This window comes from Rhinolophus sinicus, chromosome 3 (assembly GCF_057876585.1).
Source record: "Rhinolophus sinicus isolate RSI-liver-muscle chromosome 3, RSI-T2T, whole genome shotgun sequence".
NCBI classification, from domain to species: Eukaryota; Metazoa; Chordata; class Mammalia; order Chiroptera; family Rhinolophidae; genus Rhinolophus; species Rhinolophus sinicus.
In genome coordinates this window covers 118,301,619-118,322,063 of record NC_142503.1, presented here as the reverse complement: position 1 = coordinate 118,322,063, position 20,445 = coordinate 118,301,619, and the positions used below count along the sequence as shown (strand labels likewise).

The following is a 20,445-nucleotide window of genomic DNA, read 5'->3' as shown; positions in this document are numbered from 1 at the left end:
TGGGATCCTGCCCCTTTGCGAGGACAGTTGTGATCCACGTGAGTCGAACGGGGCGGCCCTCCTTGTCCTTTTTCCTCAGGTTCGCCGACTGGAATATAACAGTCACCAGAGATTCCTGCTCTGTCCCCTGGTTCTGCGTCTTGCGACCGATGTTGGATATCCTGGGATCGTTGTTTAATGGAGAAAACTCACCAAACTGCATTGTTACTAAGTAGCTCCAAAAGCAGAGCCTTCATTTTTCTGAGAGAAACTGAAAATCGTCTTTTAAAAAGTTGAGCTTCGACTGTCGGCTCCCACCCCCAGTACCTTAATTATGCTGTAGAAGTAGGGGCTTTTTGAACATCTCTCAGTGTCTTGTGAGGATCTCACTGCATGATGACTTTCTGTTTCACTGGTATTCGAAGCTTTCCTAAGCTTTGGAAAAGCAACCCATACCTTGGCCTAAGCCCAGGACACTCTTATACCTCTGTCTTTCTCAAAGACTGTTTTGGCATCAGGAACCAACAGAAGTGGTTTTCTCTTAAAACAGCGTCTCCACAAAATACCAAAGCAATGAATCTGCTAATTATGAGGGCCAGATCTGGCAGGAAAGGAGAGGAGGGCAGAAATAAGCAAGTTCCTTCTGAGTCTCATCTTTTTGCAGCTGGAGCGGCTAAGAAGAGATCACAGATGAATCCTCAGAGTAAAGATCATCCCTTGCCACCTGTGAGGAACAACATTATTCAACTCCCAACAAAACCCTTGAATTCAGAGGAGTGGGATAAACTTAAGGAAGATTTCAAAGGAAAAGCCAATTTTGAAAATTGGATCATTTCACAGATGGCTCACTACAATAGTTCTGTAGATGTGGCCAAATCTCTGCTGGCCTGGGTAGCTGCAAAAAACAATGGTATTGTAGGCTATAATTTGCTGGTCAAGTATTTATATCTCTGTGTCTTTCATAAGCAGACATCAGAAGTTTTTGACGTCTATGAAATCATGAAAGCTAGATATAAGAGTTTAGAATCTGGAGCAAACACGCTTCTCATTCGGGGATTAATCCATTCAGACAGATGGAAAGAGGCCTTGCTGCTGTTAGAGGACATTAAAAAGGTCATGACTCCTTCAAAAAAGAACTATAATGACTGTATCCAGGGAGCCCTCCTTCATCAAGATGTAAACATAGCTTGGAATTTATATCAGGAATTGTTAAGTCATGATATTCCTATGATGGAAACCTTAAAAGCCTTCTTTGATTTTGGAAAAGACATAAAAGACGACCAGTATTCAAACAAACTACTAGACATTCTTTTATATCTAAGAAATAGTCAGCTATATCCTGGGGAATCATTTGCACACAGTATAAAAACATGGTTTGAGAGGTAATTTTGATTTTCCTTTATATATATGATTTTAATACCTATACCTAAAAGTAGTCTCCTCTTTTTTATTGCTGAAATTATACAGATTATAGTCCTTTTTTCTATCTCTTAGTAAGATTTATTTCCCCTTTAAGACAAAATTTTCTTTCTGCTTAAAAAAGTTACTACCACGTGTTGTGCTAATCTCTACTCATCACATGAAGGGAATTAGAGAGCACTTGTAGTGTTATGCATTTTTTCATTTTACAAGGATCATTTGTTTTCTGAGGTGTCTAGTATATGAGTACTTAGGAATAGCACTGTGGCTGGAGTTTATAGCAAGAGCACTGGAGCTGTCTTTGGGTCTTATTAGCATTTTTAGAAGTTCTAACTAGTGACTGGTATAATGTGCACATCTATGTTCTGTTTGATCTATGCATTTCATCAACTTGGATGGTTAGAGCAGAAGGGGGATCCTGATTAAACTTGATATGCAAGTGTTATCATGGAAAATCTTCATCTTTCCAGTTCAGTTTAGATCTTTCCATCATTCAACAGCTCTCTTCAAGGCTCTCTCCTTTGCTTTCCCTTTGCTTTTATTCATGTTACTGGCTACGTGCCTATTTATTGCTTCAGTCTTTTACTTTCTTATTTCTTCAGCATTAATTTGCTTCAGGCTTTTTCCTAAAAATTCATTCCTTTTCTCTTTGTTTTTCTCTTTTCTACTATATATCATCTTCACAGAACTTTGAAGTAGCAATCATGCTGAATTTTCTTCTTGAACAAATTTTTTGAACATCAACAGAGGAGCTGTTGATTGTGAAAATCTTTGAATGCCAAGGATTTTGTTTGGATTTTATTGTGTTATCAAGAGTGTTGGTCTTGGAGTGGAGTTTTAGAGAGGTAATTGCCAAAGGAAGGAAAAAAGAAGATTGGAAAAGGATTAAAATTGAAAAACAGGGAGATCGTGTTTGGAGGCAATTGTATGTTTGAATGAGAGATGAGATCTTGAATTAAGACTTGGGAAAGGAGAAAAGGATCAATAGGACTCATGGTAATATACGTAAGAGGAAAGAAGAAAGGATAAATCGAGCAAATAAATCAGTAAGTAGTTTTGAATAACTTCATTTAGACTAGGCACTGCAGATGTCTTGTGATGTAAGATCTATTATGGTGGCATTCACAGTTGGGAATGTAATACTTGACAGTTAAATAATAGTGATATAAGATGGTAGTATAAGACAAGAAATTACTCTGGACAAGTACAATCTCTGGCAGCTTTTTGGAAAATGTTAGAGTTAAGTTTAATTTAGAGGTTACACTGGTAATGTCAGCTGCTTTCTGTACAGGTCCTGTGAAGGTAGATTTTAGCCAAAAGGCCGAGAAGCTATGTGAAGGTGGATTTAGACTTGAAGATGAGGGTTGGATGACCAGAGGAGAAGCAAACGGAAGAAGGAGCTCCAGAGTAGGGTACCATCAGCTCCTTAGCCCCATTACAGTGTATTAACTACTCTTCTAATTAAACCATTCTAGGCAAGGATCCTGAACTTTTCAGAGCTCTTGCCTACCGAGTTTCTAAACACAATGAAAACTTTGGATTCTGTAGGAATCTGACCTGACGATTTGATTTTGCAATCTTTTTTTGTAGTGTTCCTGAAGAACAATGGAAAGGAAAATTCACCACAATTCAGAAAAGGTAAAGGCCAATATTTAATTTTTAACTTGTTTGATTCAGGTTCAATAGGTTTTATTGCTATTGTTTAAAAAAAATTTTATGAATACCTTAGCGATAAGATCATTAAGAATTAGAGAACCCAAGAAAAAAGCCATATTTTACATATGGAGAATTTTCAGTGCTCAAAATGTTTTTCCTTGTATGTGCTGTGAGTCTGCTGTGAAGCCTCAGGGATGTTTTCCCCTAGTTGTGTTTTAGGAATAACTTTAAAAACTTTATCTGGATGCCCAGCAGTCTACTCTTTTGGGTTTTCTGGCACATTAATGTGTGATATTATCAGGTTTACAAAAAAATCATACGCATGTGATGATCACAAAGGTTATAATATATATATATTTTTTTTAACCTTTCAATTTTCTCATGTCGTAAGATTATTCATTTTAGAAAAAGTTCTTTTCTAGGATACCATTTAACACAAACCATTGTAATTACAGTGGTCAATGTTTGGGCTGTGGAAAAAACTTAGAGTCTATTCACCTGAGTCCAGAAGAGTATGAATTTCTCAAGGGAAAAGTCATGAGGGATGTGATAGATGGAGGTGACCAATACAGAAAGACGACACCTCAGGTGAGTCTGGACCTCAGATTTTATTAAATTCTTGGATTGCTTTTCTAGAGCAGGGGTTGACAGTTTTTTTCTGTAAAAGGCCAGATAGTAAATACTTTAAGCTTTGTGAGCCATACAGTCTCTGTTGCAACTTTTCTCCTCAGCTGTTGTACTGAACACAGTCACATACAATATGTAAATGAACGAATATGACTGTTCCAGTAAAACTGTTCATGAAAGGCCATAGTTGCCAATCATTAGAAGAGATTGCTTTAGAATTTCATAGAATAATTGGGTTAGACTATCATCTACCTACTGAAGTCAGTTCTATTTCATCTGGGCACATGTGCACTTAAGCCAAAAAGATAGATGCTTATTCTTTGTTTAAGGGCTTCCAGAAAATGGTGTTCAGTTAAACTCCTGTGAAAACATGGCTTCTCATTTTTCTAGTCAAGAGAGTTTAATGTAACCTAACAAAATCATTTCCAAGTTTTCTTAGTATTGAATTTGATTTTCTAAGTCATTTTTAATAGCTTTATTTTGCTAATCTTCAGTACTTTATGCTGGTTTATTAAGATTAAGTTGAAGAAGTATAATAAAATGCTTTTATCTTGGGGAAAGGTTGCCCATCATCTCACTGAATGCTTTTTCTTCAAGGTACCAAATAAAAACAAGAAGTGAAAATTGTTCTGCCTTCTCACTTTCACTTAAAAGTGTCAGAAAATGCCCCTAGATCACATGAAGACCTTTAATCCTCAGAATAAAGTCAAAATCTGCTCCATAAAAACATTATCTTCATTTTGTGGAATATCTTTTAGCTGACTTTATTGATAAAATTATAGCTAACATTTATTAAGTGATGCTGTGTACTTTACATTCATTGTATCTTATTTAATCTTTATAGCCACCCTATATGGTACTATTTTATTTCTGTTTTACTGAGAGTGTTTAAGACTTTGGGAGATTAAATCTGCCCAAGGGCACCTTGTTAATAAAATCTAAGTCTGACTCCGAAACCTTTGTCGTTACACTACTGCCTCTCATGGAATGAAACGTAACAGTGACAATCCATAGTTCCATATATACCTGACAGCCAACTGGTTTTAACAGCTCTTTAATGCCTTAGGAATTTCTGCCAGCTGAAATATAAATTAAATAAATTTCTTTCTCAGTAGCAAGACTGAGGACTAATTCCTTTCTTTTAGCAAACATTTATTGAACACTTTTGTGTATCTTCTGAAGTAAGTATTAAGATAGATGCAAGGTTGTACAAATTATGCCATTACCAAAACCTTATCATTTCTGTTGTAGACTGATTGAATATTCTTTCCATCTTCCAGTTTTTTATTTAGTAAAATTTTCAATCTAAAGAAAAAAAATGAAAAAAGTAGCCCAATGGACACCTACATACTCTTCATCTAGAGTTGTTATTATGGCACATATGCTTTCTCGCTATATGCGAGTATGTGTTTTTATGAACCTTTTAAAAGTAAGTTGTAGACATGTTGCCTTAAATGTTTCAGCAAGTATTTGTAAGAATAAGAAAATTCTATGTAATTAAATACCATTATCACATTTAAGAACCTTACCATTAATTCAGCGTCATTTAATAAAACGTATGTATTCAAATTTTTCCAGTTGCCCCCATAATGTATTTTATAATTTTTTCCCCTCTGATCCAGTATTCAATCAAGGTTCACTCACTGCTTTTGGTTGTTATGTCTCTCTAAAACCATAACAGTCTCCTCTTGCCTTTTTTTGTTTTTATGAGATGGATTTTTCTGAAAAGTCTGGGTAGTTGGTCTTATCCAGGGCATCTTACACTTTTCACCTATGAATCACTTGAGGATCTGGTTAAAATGCAAATTATGATTCAGTTGTCCTGAGTGGGGCCTGAGATTCTGTATTTTGAACAAGTTTCCAGGTGAGGTGATTCTGGTCTTTGGACCACATTTTGAGTAGCAAGACTGAGGACTAATTGTCTGATTGTTTTCTCTTTATTAATTTAATATAAAAGCATTTAGCTATACTACTTGGATGATGCTTTATGCTTCTTATTGAGTCACAGCGACCACATAATATCAGGTTGTGCTCACTATGGCTGATGGCTAAATGTGATCACTACATTAAGAAGGCAGCTGCCAGGCATCTCCGTTGTAAAGATACATTTTTCCCTTTATAATTTCCCTTTGTCATTTTTCCCTTTGTAATTTTTGTAATTAAAAATTAAGTAATCTGTGGGGTAACATTTCAAGACTATGCATATATCCTGTCACCCATTAACTCTTCACTCAGTGTTTTTAGCATCATGGAGATCTCTACCTTTGGAGGTTGCAAAGTGGTGATTTTCTAGTTATTTCGTTTCTTCTGCATTTATTAGCTGGCATTATTCTATAACAGTTTTCCCTTTCCACCGCTTTCTCCCTTTTGCTTTATTTATTTTTTTAATTACTTGTAAGGACATAGGGACATTTAAAAAAAATTAACTGTTAGAATCTCTTACCATCATTATTCTTTTTGATGCTCAAATTGTCCCAAATTTGGCCTGTGGGAGTTCATGTGTCATTTCCATCTCTCCCTACCCCCATCAGTCTTTCCTCCAAGTCAGTTTTTGAGCACTTTTTTGAAGTACTTTTTTTGAAGCACTTTTTTGAAAATATCACCATTTTGAAGATGGGGAAGGTCAGGATAAACGTATCCATGGTCAAAGAGCAGTGACAAAAGGCACATGGCTGGACTGGGTCAGGGTTTAGTTTCTGTAGTATTGGTGAGGCAGAAGGGGCATGGATGGATCCAGAGCACTGCTGGAGGGTTGAAGTAAAATCCACTCTGTCTGGGACTAGAGGCAAGGGATTAAGGGTAGTGGCTATGTTGAGTAAGTAGGTGCAGCAAAACATTGGAGCATTTATTTAGACCTCTAATTTCTCTGAAGAGCCTGAGGCAGATTGGTCATTTGAAGGTGAGAGAAGGAAATGACAGTCTAAGGGAGCTTTAGGAGAGTTCTAAGCCTTGGAAGTTTGTGAGCAGATTGGAGAAGGTATTGCTGGATGGTGCTGAAGCCCCAGCAGAGGCTGGAGAGCATCTGTGAGCCATTTGGGGCAGTCCTGAGCCATCCAGGTACACAAACAGAAGGCAGGTGGATGGGATGGTACAGGATTTGCTAGTATGGTACAGTTCAGGGAAAAGGGAAAACGAGGTGAGGGTGTAGGTGAAAGAGTAGCTCAGTTAATGGACCATGAGATCAAAGTTGATAGGAAAGAGGTAAAGATGGGTGGGAGCTCACGGATTAGAAGACTGGAGATAACAGTGGACTGAAGGCTCATGGAGGTTGAAGAGCAAGCATAAAGGAACTGAGAGTGGCAATCGGGTTTTTTTCGTGTGTGGGGGTGTGTTTGTTGCTTAGATGCAGCAACATGATAGAGACCAAGTGAAGGGAGTTCTGACAGAGTAGTTACCATGATGACCATGGAGCAGGGTGGGGGTGCGGGGAGGAAGCAAGGAAAGAAGCCAGAGAGCACTGCCCAGGAGGGTTCAGGGCACTGGTAGTCTCAGTGTGGGGTAGAGGAAAAGGTTAGTGAGAGTAAAAGAGTGAAAACTGGAAGGCTGAGGTCAGAGAGCCTGTGAAATATTTGAGGCTGAGATTTCAGAGGAATAGCCATCCTAGGACCCAGTCAGATCCAGGATCTGGCTATTGGGGTTTGGTATGTGCCCAGGATAAAGCTCCAGACTGTCATTTCCCACAGATGGTTCATCTTGTAGGGGTGTGTGTGTGTGTGTGTGTGTGTGTGTGTGTGTGTGTGTGTTTCTTGATCTTTTTTGCTCACTGTTTGTATTAATTTGCTGGGGCTACCATAACAAAATACCACAGACCAGGTAGTTTAAATAACAGAAACTTGTGCAGTTCTGGAGGCTAGAAGTGCAAGATGGGCAGGTTTGGTTTCTCCCAAGGCTTCTGTCCTTGGCTTGCAGACGGCCCTCCCTCTTGCTTTGTCCTCAGACAGCCTTCCCCTGTGCTTGAGTATCCCAGCTGTCTCTTGTGTGTCCAAATTTCCATTTCATATGAGGACAGCAATCCGGTTGGATTAGGGACCGGTCCTTATGACCTCATTTTACCTTAATCACTGTTTTATAGGACTTATCTCCACATACAGTCACATCCTGGGGTTGAGGACTTCAACATGTGTATTCTGGGCTGGCCCCAATTTAGTCCATAACAACATTCATTGAAAATCTGTATTAAAACCATATTGTGTTCAGCATTTTAAATTATTTTGTACTGGCCATAGCTGGATTTGCCTTCAGTATTGCTTTTTTAAGACTTGCTTGTAATTTGGGAGTGTAAGATGTAAACCAAGGAGTACGTACTAAATCCATGTTGAGTTTCTTTGTCTACTTAAAAAACAAACTTATAATCAACCGACCTCCATAAGCACCTACAATGAGCATTATCAAAATTGTTTCACGCCGATATGCTTTCACCAAATACAACTCTTGTTCAAAACAAAGTAAACGAGATGGCACCCTCTGATGAAGTGGTTCTCAACCTTGGCTGCTGGCTACAATAGTTTAGATGTTTAAATACTACTGATACCCGCCCCGAGATTTTGGTTTTAAGTATAACTGTTCAGTGGTATTAAATACATTCAGGTGGCAGCCATCATTACCATCCTCAACTCTTCATCTTATAGAACTGAAACTCTGTGCGCATTAAACAATAACTTCCCAGTCTCCCCTCCTCTCAGCACCTGGCAATCTCCATTATACTTCCTTCTTTATGATTTTGACTGCTGTAAGTTCCTCGTATGAGCGGAATCATACAGTATTTGTCTTTTTAACTGGCTTATTTCATTTAATATGAACTCAAGTTTCAACCATGTTGTAGCATATTGCAAAATTTTCTTCCTTTTTAAGGGTGAATGATATTTCATTGTATGTATATATCACATTTTGTTTATCCATCTGTCAGTGGACACTTACTGTTTCTATGTTTTAGCTATTGTGACTAATGCTGCTATGAACATGAGTGTACAGATATCTCTTTGAGACCCTGCTTGCAGTTCTTTGGCTATATACTCAAATGGAATTGCTGGGTCATATTCTAAATCTATTTTTAATATTTTGAAGAACTGTGTTCCACAGAAGCTATACCATTTTATGTTTATTCCGACAGTGCACAAGGGTTCCAATTCTTGCCAATACTTGTTTTCTGTTTTTATTATTCATAGTAGCTATACAGATGGGTGACATGTTATCTCATTGTAGTTTTGATTTGCATTTCTCCAGTGATTAGTTATGTTGAGCAACTTTTCATGTGCTTATTGGCTGTTCGTATATCTCCTTTGGAGAAATGTCTTCTCAAGTCTTTGCCCATTTTTGAATTGGGTTTTGAGTATTTTTGTTGTTTAGTTGTTCTCTATATATTCTGGATATTAATCCCTTATCACATATATGATTTGCAAATATTTTCTCCCATTCTGTGGGTTGCCTTTTTACTCTATTGATAGTGTCTTTTGATGCACAAAATTTAAAAATTATTTTGAAGTACGTACAGTTCTTAAATTTTTTTCTTTTGTTACCTGTGCCTTTGGTGTCATATCCAAGAAAATTGTTGCTCAATCCAGTGCTGTGAAGTTTTTGTTCTGTGTTTTCTTCTAAGTTTTATTGTTTTAGGTCTTACATTTAGGTCCTTGATCCATTTTCAGTTAATTTTTGTATATGATTTTAGGTAAGGGTCCAACTTTATTGTTTTGCATGTGGATATCCAATTTTCCCAGTACCATTTGTTGAAAAGACTGTTCTTTCCTCTTTTAATGATCTTGTCACCCTTACCAAAAATAATTTGACAGTACATGAGACGGTTTGGGATTAATTTTATCCCATTTGTCTATATGTCAGTACTACATTGTTTTGATTACTGTAGCTTTGTAGTAAGTTTTGAATTCAGAAAATGTGAGTCATTTACTTTTGTTCTTCTCCAAGATTGTTTTGGCTATTCAAGATCCCTTGAGATTCTGTATGAATTTTAGTATGGGTTTTTTAAATTTTTTGCAAAAAAATGTCATTGGGATTTTGATAGGGATTACATTTAATCTGTAGATCACGATGGGTGGTATTGACATTTTAATAATACTAAATTTTCTAATCCATGAATGTAGAACATGTTTCCATTTATCTTTAGTTTCTTTCAGCAATTTTTTATACCTTTGATTGTACAAGTTTTTCACCTCCTTTGTTAAGTTAATTCCTAAGCATTTCATTTTTTTCAATGCTATTGTAAATAGAATTGTTTTTATAATTTCCTTTCCAGATTGTTCATTGTTAGTTTATAGAAATGCAGCTGATTTTTGTGTGTTGACTTTGTATCCTGCTACTTCGCTGAATTGATTTACTAGTTATAACAGTTTTTGTGTGTAAAATCTTTAGGATTTTCTACATGTAAGATCATATCATCTGCAAACAAAGATAATTTATGTTTTCTCCTCTAATTTGGATGCCTTCTTTTTCTTTTTTCTTGTTTAATTGCTCTGGCTAAAACTTCCAGTACTATATTAAATAGAAGTGTTGAAAGCAGGGCATACTTGCCTTTGTCTTGATCTTAAAGGAAAAGCTTTTAATGTTTCACCATTGAGTGTAATGTTCACTGTGGGTTTTTCATATATTCCTTTTATATTGAGGTAGTTTTCTTCTATTCTTAGTTTGTTGAGTGTTTTTATCATGAATTTTGTCAAATGCTTTTTCAATTGAGTGATCATGAGTTTTTTCCCTTCATTCTGTTGATAATATATATTGATTGATTTTTATATATCGAACCATCCTTGCATTCCAGGAATAAATTTCACTTGGTAAAAGGATATCCTTTTAAAATCCTGCTGAATTCTGCATGCTAATATTTTGTTGAGGATTTTTGCATCACTGTTTAGAAGGGGTTGGGTCTGTAGTTTTCTTGTAGTGTCTTTCTCTGTCTTTGGTATCAGGGTAATGCTGGCCTCACGGGAGTTCGGAAGTGTTCTCTCCAATTTTTTTTAAAAGTTTGAGAAAGATTGGTATTAGTTCTTCTTTAAGTGTTTAGTAGAATTCACCTGTGAAACATTAGGTCTAGGACTTTTTTTTTTTGGCAGGCGGGGGGTTAGATTTTTGATTACTGATTCAGTTTCCTAACTATATTTAGATGTATTCAGATTTTCTTTGTGGTCGTGCCTCTGTCTCTGTGCTTAAAAGTAGCAATCAGCACACAGGTCCCTGATATTTGGAGGACAGCGTCCTTTTTGCCTACCCAGCTGGCTCTTGTAAGCTCTGTGCAAGCTGCTCCAGGAACACACGTGCAGCTGTCTGCTATGTGGCTTGGAATGAGTAGCTGCTGTGCTGGCTGTGCTAAGAACTAAGACTGACTGAAATTAGCCACGATTATTAATCCAAGGCTTCCCCTGGAAATTGCAAGCCTTCTATAGACTCCAGAGTTTCAAAGTACAGTGGTACCTTGGTTTTCGAACGTAATCCATTCTGGAAGACCGTTCGAGTTCTGAAACGTTCGAAAAGTGAGGCACAATTTCCCCATAGAAGGTAATGCAAAATGGATTAATATGTTCCAGACCTTTAAAATCAATCCCTAAAACTGCAAATTTAGCATGAATTTTGCTATCTAATGATACCATAGATCCATAAAATTTATGGCATTTGTAAACCAAAATGTTCGTTAATGGAGACGTTTGAAAACTGAGGTACCATTGTAGTTAATAGTTACATCAGATAGATTCTATCTGTATAATTGTGTGGGTGGAGAGACAGATTTTTGGTGCTTCCTTTTCTGCTGTCTTCCCCTCAACTTGATGAATTTGGTGATACACACACACACACACCCCTACCCCTGTGTAACTATCACCACAGTTAAGATAATGAATATATCACCCCCAAAAGTTTCCTCCTGTTACTTTGTAATGACTCCCTCCTGTACCTAACCCCCATTCTTGCCCCTGCTCAGGTAACACCATGAAATCATATACAATAGTACCTCGGTTTTTGAACATCTCCGTTGATGAACATTTCGGTTTACGAACGCTGTAAACCCGGAAGTAAATGCTTCGATTTTCGAGCACCTCAGAAGTCGAACATGTCACATGTCTTCCGCTGAGTGCAAGATCCTGAGGCCTAGCTGTCAGCTGTTTTCGAACATTTCAGAACTCGGTCTTCCCTAACAGATTATGTTCGAAAACCGAGGTACCACTGTATAATTTTTTTTGTCTTCTCTTATTCAGTACAGTTGAAATTTCAACATGGTTTTGAGATATGTGGATCCGTTTATACATGGATTTTTTTCAATAAATATACAGTTGTTCCTCCTTTGTCCTTGGGTTTCGCATCCGCAGATTCAACTAGCCATGGATCAAAAAAAGTATTTTCAGTCAACAGTTGTGAGTCTGTGGATGCAAAGGGCCAATTATATGCATTGTTCCACACCATTTTATATGAGATACTTGAGCATCCATGGATTTTGGTATCTGTAGGAGGTCCTGGAATCAAACCTCCGTGGAAACTATAGTTAAGTTTTTTGGAAATCAAAAGTTGTATGTGGATTTTTGACTGTGTAGAAGGTTGGCACTCCTAAATCCTGCATTGTTCAAGGGTCAACTGTATATATTTATCTTGAGACTTCATTCATGTTTTGTGTGTCAATCATTTATTCATTTTTATTGCTGAGTTCCATTTTGTGGATATACCACAATTTGTAAATTCATTCACCTATTGATGGCCATTTGGGTTATTTCCAGCGTGGGGTTATTACAAATAAAGCTAATAAGAGCATTCCCATACAAGTCTTTGTACTTTGTGCTTTTATATTTGTTTCCTAGGGAGGCTGTAACAGATTACCGTAAACCGGTGGCCTAAAATGACATTCTCTCATAGTTCCAGAGGCTAGAATTCCAATATCAAGGTGTTGGCAGGGCCATGCTCCTTTTGAAGGCTCAAGGGAAGAATCCTTTCTTCCCTTTTTCTAGTGTCAGAAGCTCCCGGCTCCTGGAAATCCTTGGTGTTTCTCAGCTTTTAGCTGCATCACTCCACTCTCTGCCTTTCCTTCTCTGTGTGTCATCGCTTATTATAAGGACATCAGTCATTGGGTTTAGAGCCCATTTTATTCCAGTATGACCTCAGCTTAACTAATTATATCTGCATCCAGATAAAGTCACATTCCAGGTGGACATGAATTTTAGAGGGGGCACTATTCAACCCACTACAACTTTTCTTTCTTTTGGGTACACATCTAGGAGTGAAATGGCTCGGTCTAATGAATGGTAGGTGTGTGTATATAGCCTTTTTAAAGAAACCACCATACTGTTTTCCAAGGTGGTTGTCTTCATTTTACATTTCTACCAGCAGTGTCTGAGAGTTGCTCCACTTTCGGTCAGCACTTAATATGGTCAGTCTCTTTATCTTTAGCTGTTCTAATGGATGTGAAGTAGTACCTCATTGTGGTCTTAATTTACATTTTCATAAAGATTGATGATGTTGAGCATTTTTTATGTGCTTAATTGCCATCCATATATTTTTGGTGAAGTGCCTATTCAGGTCTTTTCCTCATTTAAAAAATTGGGTTGTTTTCCTATTGTTGAGTTGTAAGTGTTTATGTATTCTGAATAGAAATCTTATGTCAGATATATCTTTTGCAGATCATTTCTCTCAGTCTGTGGCTTACCTTTCATTTTTATAAAATAGAGATTCTAATTTAATTGCTTTGATTTGGGGCGCAGACATCGGGGTTTTCAAAAGCTTCCAGATGATTTTAAAGTGCAGCCAGGGTTGAGAACCACTGCTTCTAATATGAGATTTTGAAGAATCCTAATGTATATATGGCAACTTCTTTTCTTCAGGATAATTTTGGGAGAAAAATCTCAGTGGTAGGTAAATTTTTAGCTTTTCTGACGCTTTTGTCTACTTAGACATAAGTACTTCGACTGTACTTAGACATCACAGCCAGCAGATGGCAATAGTGTAACATGTAAAATTTTTAGGTCCTGTAGCCGGGTCAGATTACAGGTTACAGATTTGGTGAGCTTCTTTTATTATTAAACTGAACAATATCTATGTTATTTTTGTTTTAAGTCAGATTAGTAATAATAGCTAAAGATGGGAGAGCTGTATATGTGAATTTTAAGTGAACAAAGCAGAACTCCAAATAATATACATACACACCACTGATCTAACTACTTGAAACTAATTGAGAGGACATCAGTGAAGATCAAAAAGTGAATTTGGGACTATGTGGATAGTGTTAGTTTAATATGAATTAGATTTTTTCCTCTTACTTTCCTTTGTTCTTAACAATAACATTAATTTACAGTCAGATTTATTTTTTTCATATTTAACTGCTCAGGTATGAATTCAATTCTTTGTTTTATCTTTTTATTAGGAAAAATTTCAAAGATATGTAAAATTAGAGAGACTAGTATAATGAACCTCTAGCTCAGTGATTATTAACTCATGGCCACTCATATTTCATTTATACTTCTACCCATTTCTCCCTTGTCCCTCAGTTTTTTGTAAAGCAAATCTGAGCTTAATCATTTGTTCCATAAATTATAAGTTCACTTTTAAGCAGCTTTCTTTGTTTCTCTTATCTTCAAAAATAGTCCTATGGATAGTGATATTTTTCTTAGAGAGTAAGAAATACTTTAGAACAGCAGTTCTCAAACGTTTTGGTCTCAAGGCCCTTTTACATTCTTAAAAATTAAGGACTCCTTAGAGCTTTGTTTATGAGGGATTGTACCTATTGATAATTATGACATTACAAGTTAAAACTGAGAACCTATAAAAATATGTACTTTATTTAAAATTACAATATAAAAACTATTACATGTTGACATACATAACGTTTTTCTTGATAATAACTCTATTGTCCAAAACAAAAATAAAACTATGTGAGAAGACAGGCATTGTTATATATAAGAGGGTGCCAAAAAAATGTATACACATTTTAAGAAAGGAAAATCTGTGTTAAAATCGTAATACTCAATATATGCCAATAACAAAAGATGAACACAAGTCACGTTTGACTTCTGCAATTACAAGAGGTGTTCAAAGCGGTTACCGTCAGCATCTGAAACTTCTGATTACAGCAAACTACTGCTTGAGCAACGTTGACCAAGGTGTCCACTTATATACATTTTTTTTGCACCTCCAGTATTTGTAAATCTCTTTAATTACATGCCTTAATAGAAGCCAGCCAAATTTTTATATCTACTTCTGTATTTAATCTGTTGTGTTACATGTTACTTTGGTTGAACTATATGAAGAAAATGGAGGCTCAGAGAGATGATGTAGTTGGAAAAAGAGAATTTTAATGACATTTTCAAATAATTGTACTTGTTCTTCTTTAATATTATAACAAAACTCCACTGCACGCTTGTGAGCAAAGAGTGAAAAGGCAGGTAACATCTTAGTATTCTTATAAAAATAGGTTTTAACCTTACAAATCCCCTGAAAGGGCCTTAGGGATGCCCATGGGTCTTCAAACCACAGCTGCTCTAGAAATACCCTTCCTTAGATATAGTTTCCTTTTTCTTTCTATTTGAAAAGTTTGAGTAAAATGCCTTTCCTTCAATTTAATTACAAAAACATTAACAAAGGAAGTTAAAACAGACAGCAGTCTCACTACTCAGCAAATCTTCTGTTTAGTTTCTCCTATTCTCTTTTAGTTTTTATTGAGAGTTCTTTCATCATCTTCTTTCACTTTCCAAATTGGAAGTGTTTTTTTCTAATCATAAAAATAATATTTATTAATTAAAAAAAAAAGTCAGTCAAAATAGACAACCCTAAAGAAAGAAATAATAGCCCACCACAGTTTGAACTTTTAATGAAACTTTAATCACACTAGCAGTCTCCCATAATCCTGTGATTTAGAACTTCTTAAATAAAACTTTAATGACTTGGGATTCTGTTCTTTGAAAAAGAAATTGGAGGAAGGCAAATTGCCTGTAGTACATTTAATTGAGTTTTTAGGGTTAAGTTTAAATCAAACCATTTGTTCTGCTTGATAATATCTCTTCAGTTAATTGACAGAAAGGAGGCCTTCTGGTGTTTTTCTTACTACAGATTTAAGACAGCACATGTGACCTAAATGAAATGTCAGTATAAGAACTGATCTAATGTAGGTTTGTTTTGTTTTGTTTTCTTAATTTGAGAGTGGCAGCTGCAGACTATGAAAGATGTGAACTAACTGAGCTCTTCGTCACAATCTTCAGAACCTTCCATTGTCATCTCTGGGTTTGAAGATCTGGTTATCTCTAAGAGGAACTATAAGGTTTTTCCCCAGATTAAAAAAAAAAAAATGGTGAATGGTAAATGGCAAACTTTGGGGGTTTGGTAGTTAAAAACTAAGAAAGAAATTTAATTTATCTGCAAAGTATAGTTTTAAAATGTGTTTTAAATTCTCTATTTATAAAAGCTCATTAATGATTAAATAGTCCTCAACTTATGAACATTTTACCCAATACATACTTAATTAATCATACTTAATTAATCACTAATGCTATTCCCCAGTCTCTCTTTTTCAGCTCCACAATTGAAAACTAGAAAATAGGCATCTGATCTCTGGATCATCTGTGTGTGTTGGTGCAAGAGTTGTGGCCAAAAATGTGAAACTTCTGGAAAAATCAATGAGTTCAGAAGTACAGGAAGGGTAAAAACCTAAAAACATAAGCAGGCTGACCCCTGGCAGGAGCCTTCTCAACATCAAATATTTCCCTTATTTCTTCATTCTCCTTTATTCTCTCTAATGTAGCACGTGCTGCAATTCTACCCACTGGGATCCAAGCTTTTTTATGAGAATGAACTTGAAGTAGTGCATTTCCTCCTGATGCCTAACTGAGTTGTGTTTTACAAAGGAATGAGAACTGGGTGTGTGTGTGGGTGTTGTTTTAAACCCCTGCTGTTTTAAAATTGGATGGGTGATTTTTAGAGTGGGAGGTTTCATGTAGATTACAGAGTTAGAGACAGAGGGATAAAGGCACCTTACATTTAGGAGGTTTGAACAGGTGGGAGTGTGCAAAAGAAACTTATTTTTTTTTTGGACAAGAGCAAAAAAGTGTCGTTTTTCTTACACCTTGTGATCTTTTTCTCTCTCAGATTCAGGCTGGCACTCTTGTTATATATAGTAACAAAACTGTATATTTTATTTGTTTCTATTATCTATCTTTTCTCCATGTTAGAATAGAAGCTTCATGAGAATAGGAATTTTTGCCTGTTTGAACCCTGTAGTATTCCCATAAAGGAGAATAGTGTTTGGCATAAAGATGCTCAATTTGTTGAATTAATCAATAGTAGTCACCATTAACTAAATGCTTACTGTATGTTAGGTACTTTGCTAGGATCTTTGTTATCTCTAATCCTTGTGATAACCGTGCAAGGAAGGCAGCGTCACTGTTTTGCTAGGCCTCACAGAGGTTAAATGACTTTGCCAAGCCAAGTCAGTTAGTAGCAGAGCTAACATTAGAACCCAACTCTCTACAGAATGAGTTCTGTTCAGTAAGATTCCCTATGCTCCTCATGAAATACTAGGTCACTAAGAAATTTAAGAAGATATTGTTTGGTGTTATTCCTTTGATAAAGGAAAGTATGCAGTGCTTTTCTAACAACAGTTTCAATTTTGGATTATCTTGACTTTAAAACATTAAAAGGAAAACTGGGTGTTTAAAGGAGCATGCCTCAGTTATCTGGAATGTTTACTTATATGTAGAACACAGCATTCCCCCAAAATGCAAGGTAGGACGGAGTATGATTTGTGTCTTTGAAGAAGCTCAAGAGGTCTTTTCAAATACTAGTTCTGCTTCTTAATTAGTTTTAACTATGCTTTTTTTAAAAAAGCAAACATTTATACAAGGCTTATTACGTGCTAGTCATTATTATGAGCACTTTAACAACTATTAACTCATTTAATATAATCTTTATAATAACCGTGGGAAAGTTACTTATTACTCTTCCCTTGTTTCCTGATCTTTAAACAGAGAAGATTGGACTACGTGATCTCCCAGGCCCCTTCCAGCTCTGAAATGTTAAAAAGATTTCCTAACTGTTGCCAGGCAACCTAGTTATGTGTTAATTAAGACAAGGTCATCTTTTCCTAGAAAAGGTCTTTACCAAGGTCGTCTTTCACAGTGGAGCCTTGAGACAGTGCAGAGTAGGAGAGGAAGTTGTGATTTAGATGAATATAAGTGCAGAATCTGTATCCAGCAGTGCCAGTCTGGGAAGGAAGACAGGGGGCATCAAATCACTGTTGAGGTTTTGGTGGTGAAGCTGTTTACCTCACTGTCTTTCATTAATATCTTAAGGTAGAAATTCGAAGTTGTTTAAATCTTGAGCGGAGCACGTGACATCTCCTTATCATCCAGCACTACCTTTTACCTATAGGTTGAGGTTTGGCCAGTGATTCTTCTCCCCCAAGGTTTCAAGAATTAGGAAATAGAAGAGTTAAGAATTTGGTACATGAAAATAGCAGACCTGAATCTGATCAAGCAGCTAGAGCTGACGACTGATTTGCAAGAAATACAGGGGATATATTCGTATTATACCTCAGGGATGCAACCATCAAATCTAGTCCATGGGAAATCTGTAAGACAATCAACCCAGTTTCTTGCAATAAATAAATTACAAGGAGAGTGAGTGAAGGGTGGGGGGAGAGAACCTATAGATCAAAAGGAATTTGTGATGTATCAACCATTCATGTGTATGGACTGTAATGGGCCTTTTATTCCTGATTTGAACAATCAAAGAAATCCGAACACCAGTTGTTGGAGATATTAAGAAATTATTGTTGATTTTTTTAGGTGTAATAATGCTAGTGAGTTGTGTTTTAAAACTATTTATATAGTAGGGCTACACACCGAAATATTTATGGATGAAATGATGCGATGTCTGAGATGTGCTTCAAAAATAACTAGGTAATGGGGGATGGAGTAGGTGGGGTTACATATGAAACAAAACTGGCCATGAGTTGATAAAGGTAGTTTTTAGGTTCACTGGAATTCATTATATTATTCTGTCTACTTTCGTATATGTTTGAAATTTGCATTGTAAAAATCTTTTTTAAAAACTGACATATTAAATACATTTACTTTCAGGATAGAAGTTTTGAAGAGGGAGATTATAAAACAGTGCACCCTTAGTGAGTTTCATGCAGCGGCAGCATCTTCTGTAGTATTTTTCCCCAACCATATATTCATTATAAAAGATGAAAATAGTTCAGAAACGTCACTATAGAAAGTGAAAGTCTCCTTTAATCAAATAATATTTTTAAAATACTGAAAATTGTCATGTCATGTGCACATGGTAATATATTCCTTTTTCTATTTATGAAATGCATGAGAGATGAAATTTAGATCAAGAGCTGGAGAGAGATTTCCTTGTGAACCTAAATGCTTTTGCTTTGCAAAACGGATATTAACATTAGTTCTGGAGTTAAAAAACAACAACAACAAAAAAGACTTGTACATGTTAATCCATTATGTGGTGAAAACTATAGCTAAAGTAGTCATTTGGAATGCTCCAGTGTGCATACCCCGGCTTTTAGTGCAGGTTGTAAGTGCGGTTAGGCCTTCCATGAAGGGAAATTTGAACCTGAGAGTCTATGTCCTCAGCAGTGCTAATTGGGAGACATAAGTAAGGGGATTTCCACTCTTTGTTAATACGATCTCCAGGCGTATTTCCTCTTTGTTTTGGCGTTTTCTTCAGCTGTGAAACAGCTGCAGGGAAATAAAATGTGATTTCCTGCAGTTAAGGTGCTTGCTATTCTTTTGGAGAATTATAATTGGGGGAGTGAAATGTGTATGGATTGAGCTACCTACACAGCTGATTTTTTTAAATTAGCTCACTCCATTTGTGCCAGTGGTAGATTTGTTCAGATGATTTGAATTAGCAGATAACTAAATTCTCAGGCAAGCATCCCTCTTGATGGACCATTGCTTTAATTAACTGTGATTCTTTGCAAGCCAACTGAAAAACCATGAATGGGAAAATTGCATTCTGCCATATTAATGATAATACTATATATTTCCTTTGCAGAGTCTTACTGTATAAATTCCCATCATTTTAGTTGAACTAATTATTTAACCTGTAAAATTCTCCAAACTGAGAAAAGTGAGCAGAGGATATATTTTTCAGGAAAATAGGATAAAGCCATATCAGATACTGTGCCCAGGTGCAATGTCACTGGGAAGTGAAAACAGCTTATTAGTAGAGTAAATACTTAGGAGCTATTAAACTTTCGGTGAAAGGCCTTATCATAAATTAATACCTTTTCTGCAGTCATTGTCAATATCTCCTTGCCTAATAACTGTGGTTCAGTTTTTCAAAATATATTTAGGGACCTGTACTACATTTAACTGTGGGCCAGACTGTTGGGCGGGAGACCCTGCTTGCTGCGCCATTTGTCAGGCGGGAGACCCTGCTCGCTGCGCCATTTGTCGTGCGCGGAGGCCTTCTCGCCGTGCCATCTTTCAGGCGGGGCGGCCTGCGGGGTCTCTGCTCCCGCTCCCCACACAAGAACGCAGGATACGGTGAGGCCGAAAAGGAACACCCACGGAGCCATAGGTAGGGGAGCCATACCACCACGGTCTCACTGGAGGCTGGGTCCACCGGACGCCGACCTGCCGTCCGCTTTTCGCCAACCGACCGACCGACGACTCTTCTCCACTCTCTCCTCTTCTCTCTCTCGGCTTTCCTCTTCCGCTCTCCTCGGCCCTCCTCTTCCTCTCTTCGGCTCTGCTCCGCTCCGCTCCTCGGCAATCTTCCGCAGTCCTCCGTAGTCGCAGCAGTTATACCAGCAGCCAATTGGCTAAC

The 20,445-nt window shown here is 36.8% G+C and overlaps 1 protein-coding gene across 3 annotated transcripts in view; it reads left to right on the top strand.

The window, feature by feature from the left end:
* PRORP (protein only RNase P catalytic subunit) overlaps nucleotides 1-20,445 on the top strand; it is a 118,302-nt gene that overhangs the window by 375 nt on the left and 97,482 nt on the right. For 2 of the 3 annotated variants that reach the window (XM_088796875.1, XM_019750448.3), the window contains exons 2-4: nucleotides 80-1,361; nucleotides 2,989-3,036; nucleotides 3,510-3,642. In XM_088796875.1, coding sequence (XP_088653001.1) covers nucleotides 373-1,361; nucleotides 2,989-3,036; nucleotides 3,510-3,642 — 1,170 coding nt within the window. In that variant the 5' untranslated portion in view covers nucleotides 80-372. The remainder of the gene's footprint in view (nucleotides 1-79; nucleotides 1,362-2,988; nucleotides 3,037-3,509; nucleotides 3,643-20,445) is intronic. The other variant, XM_019750449.3, reaches the window with a different exon arrangement.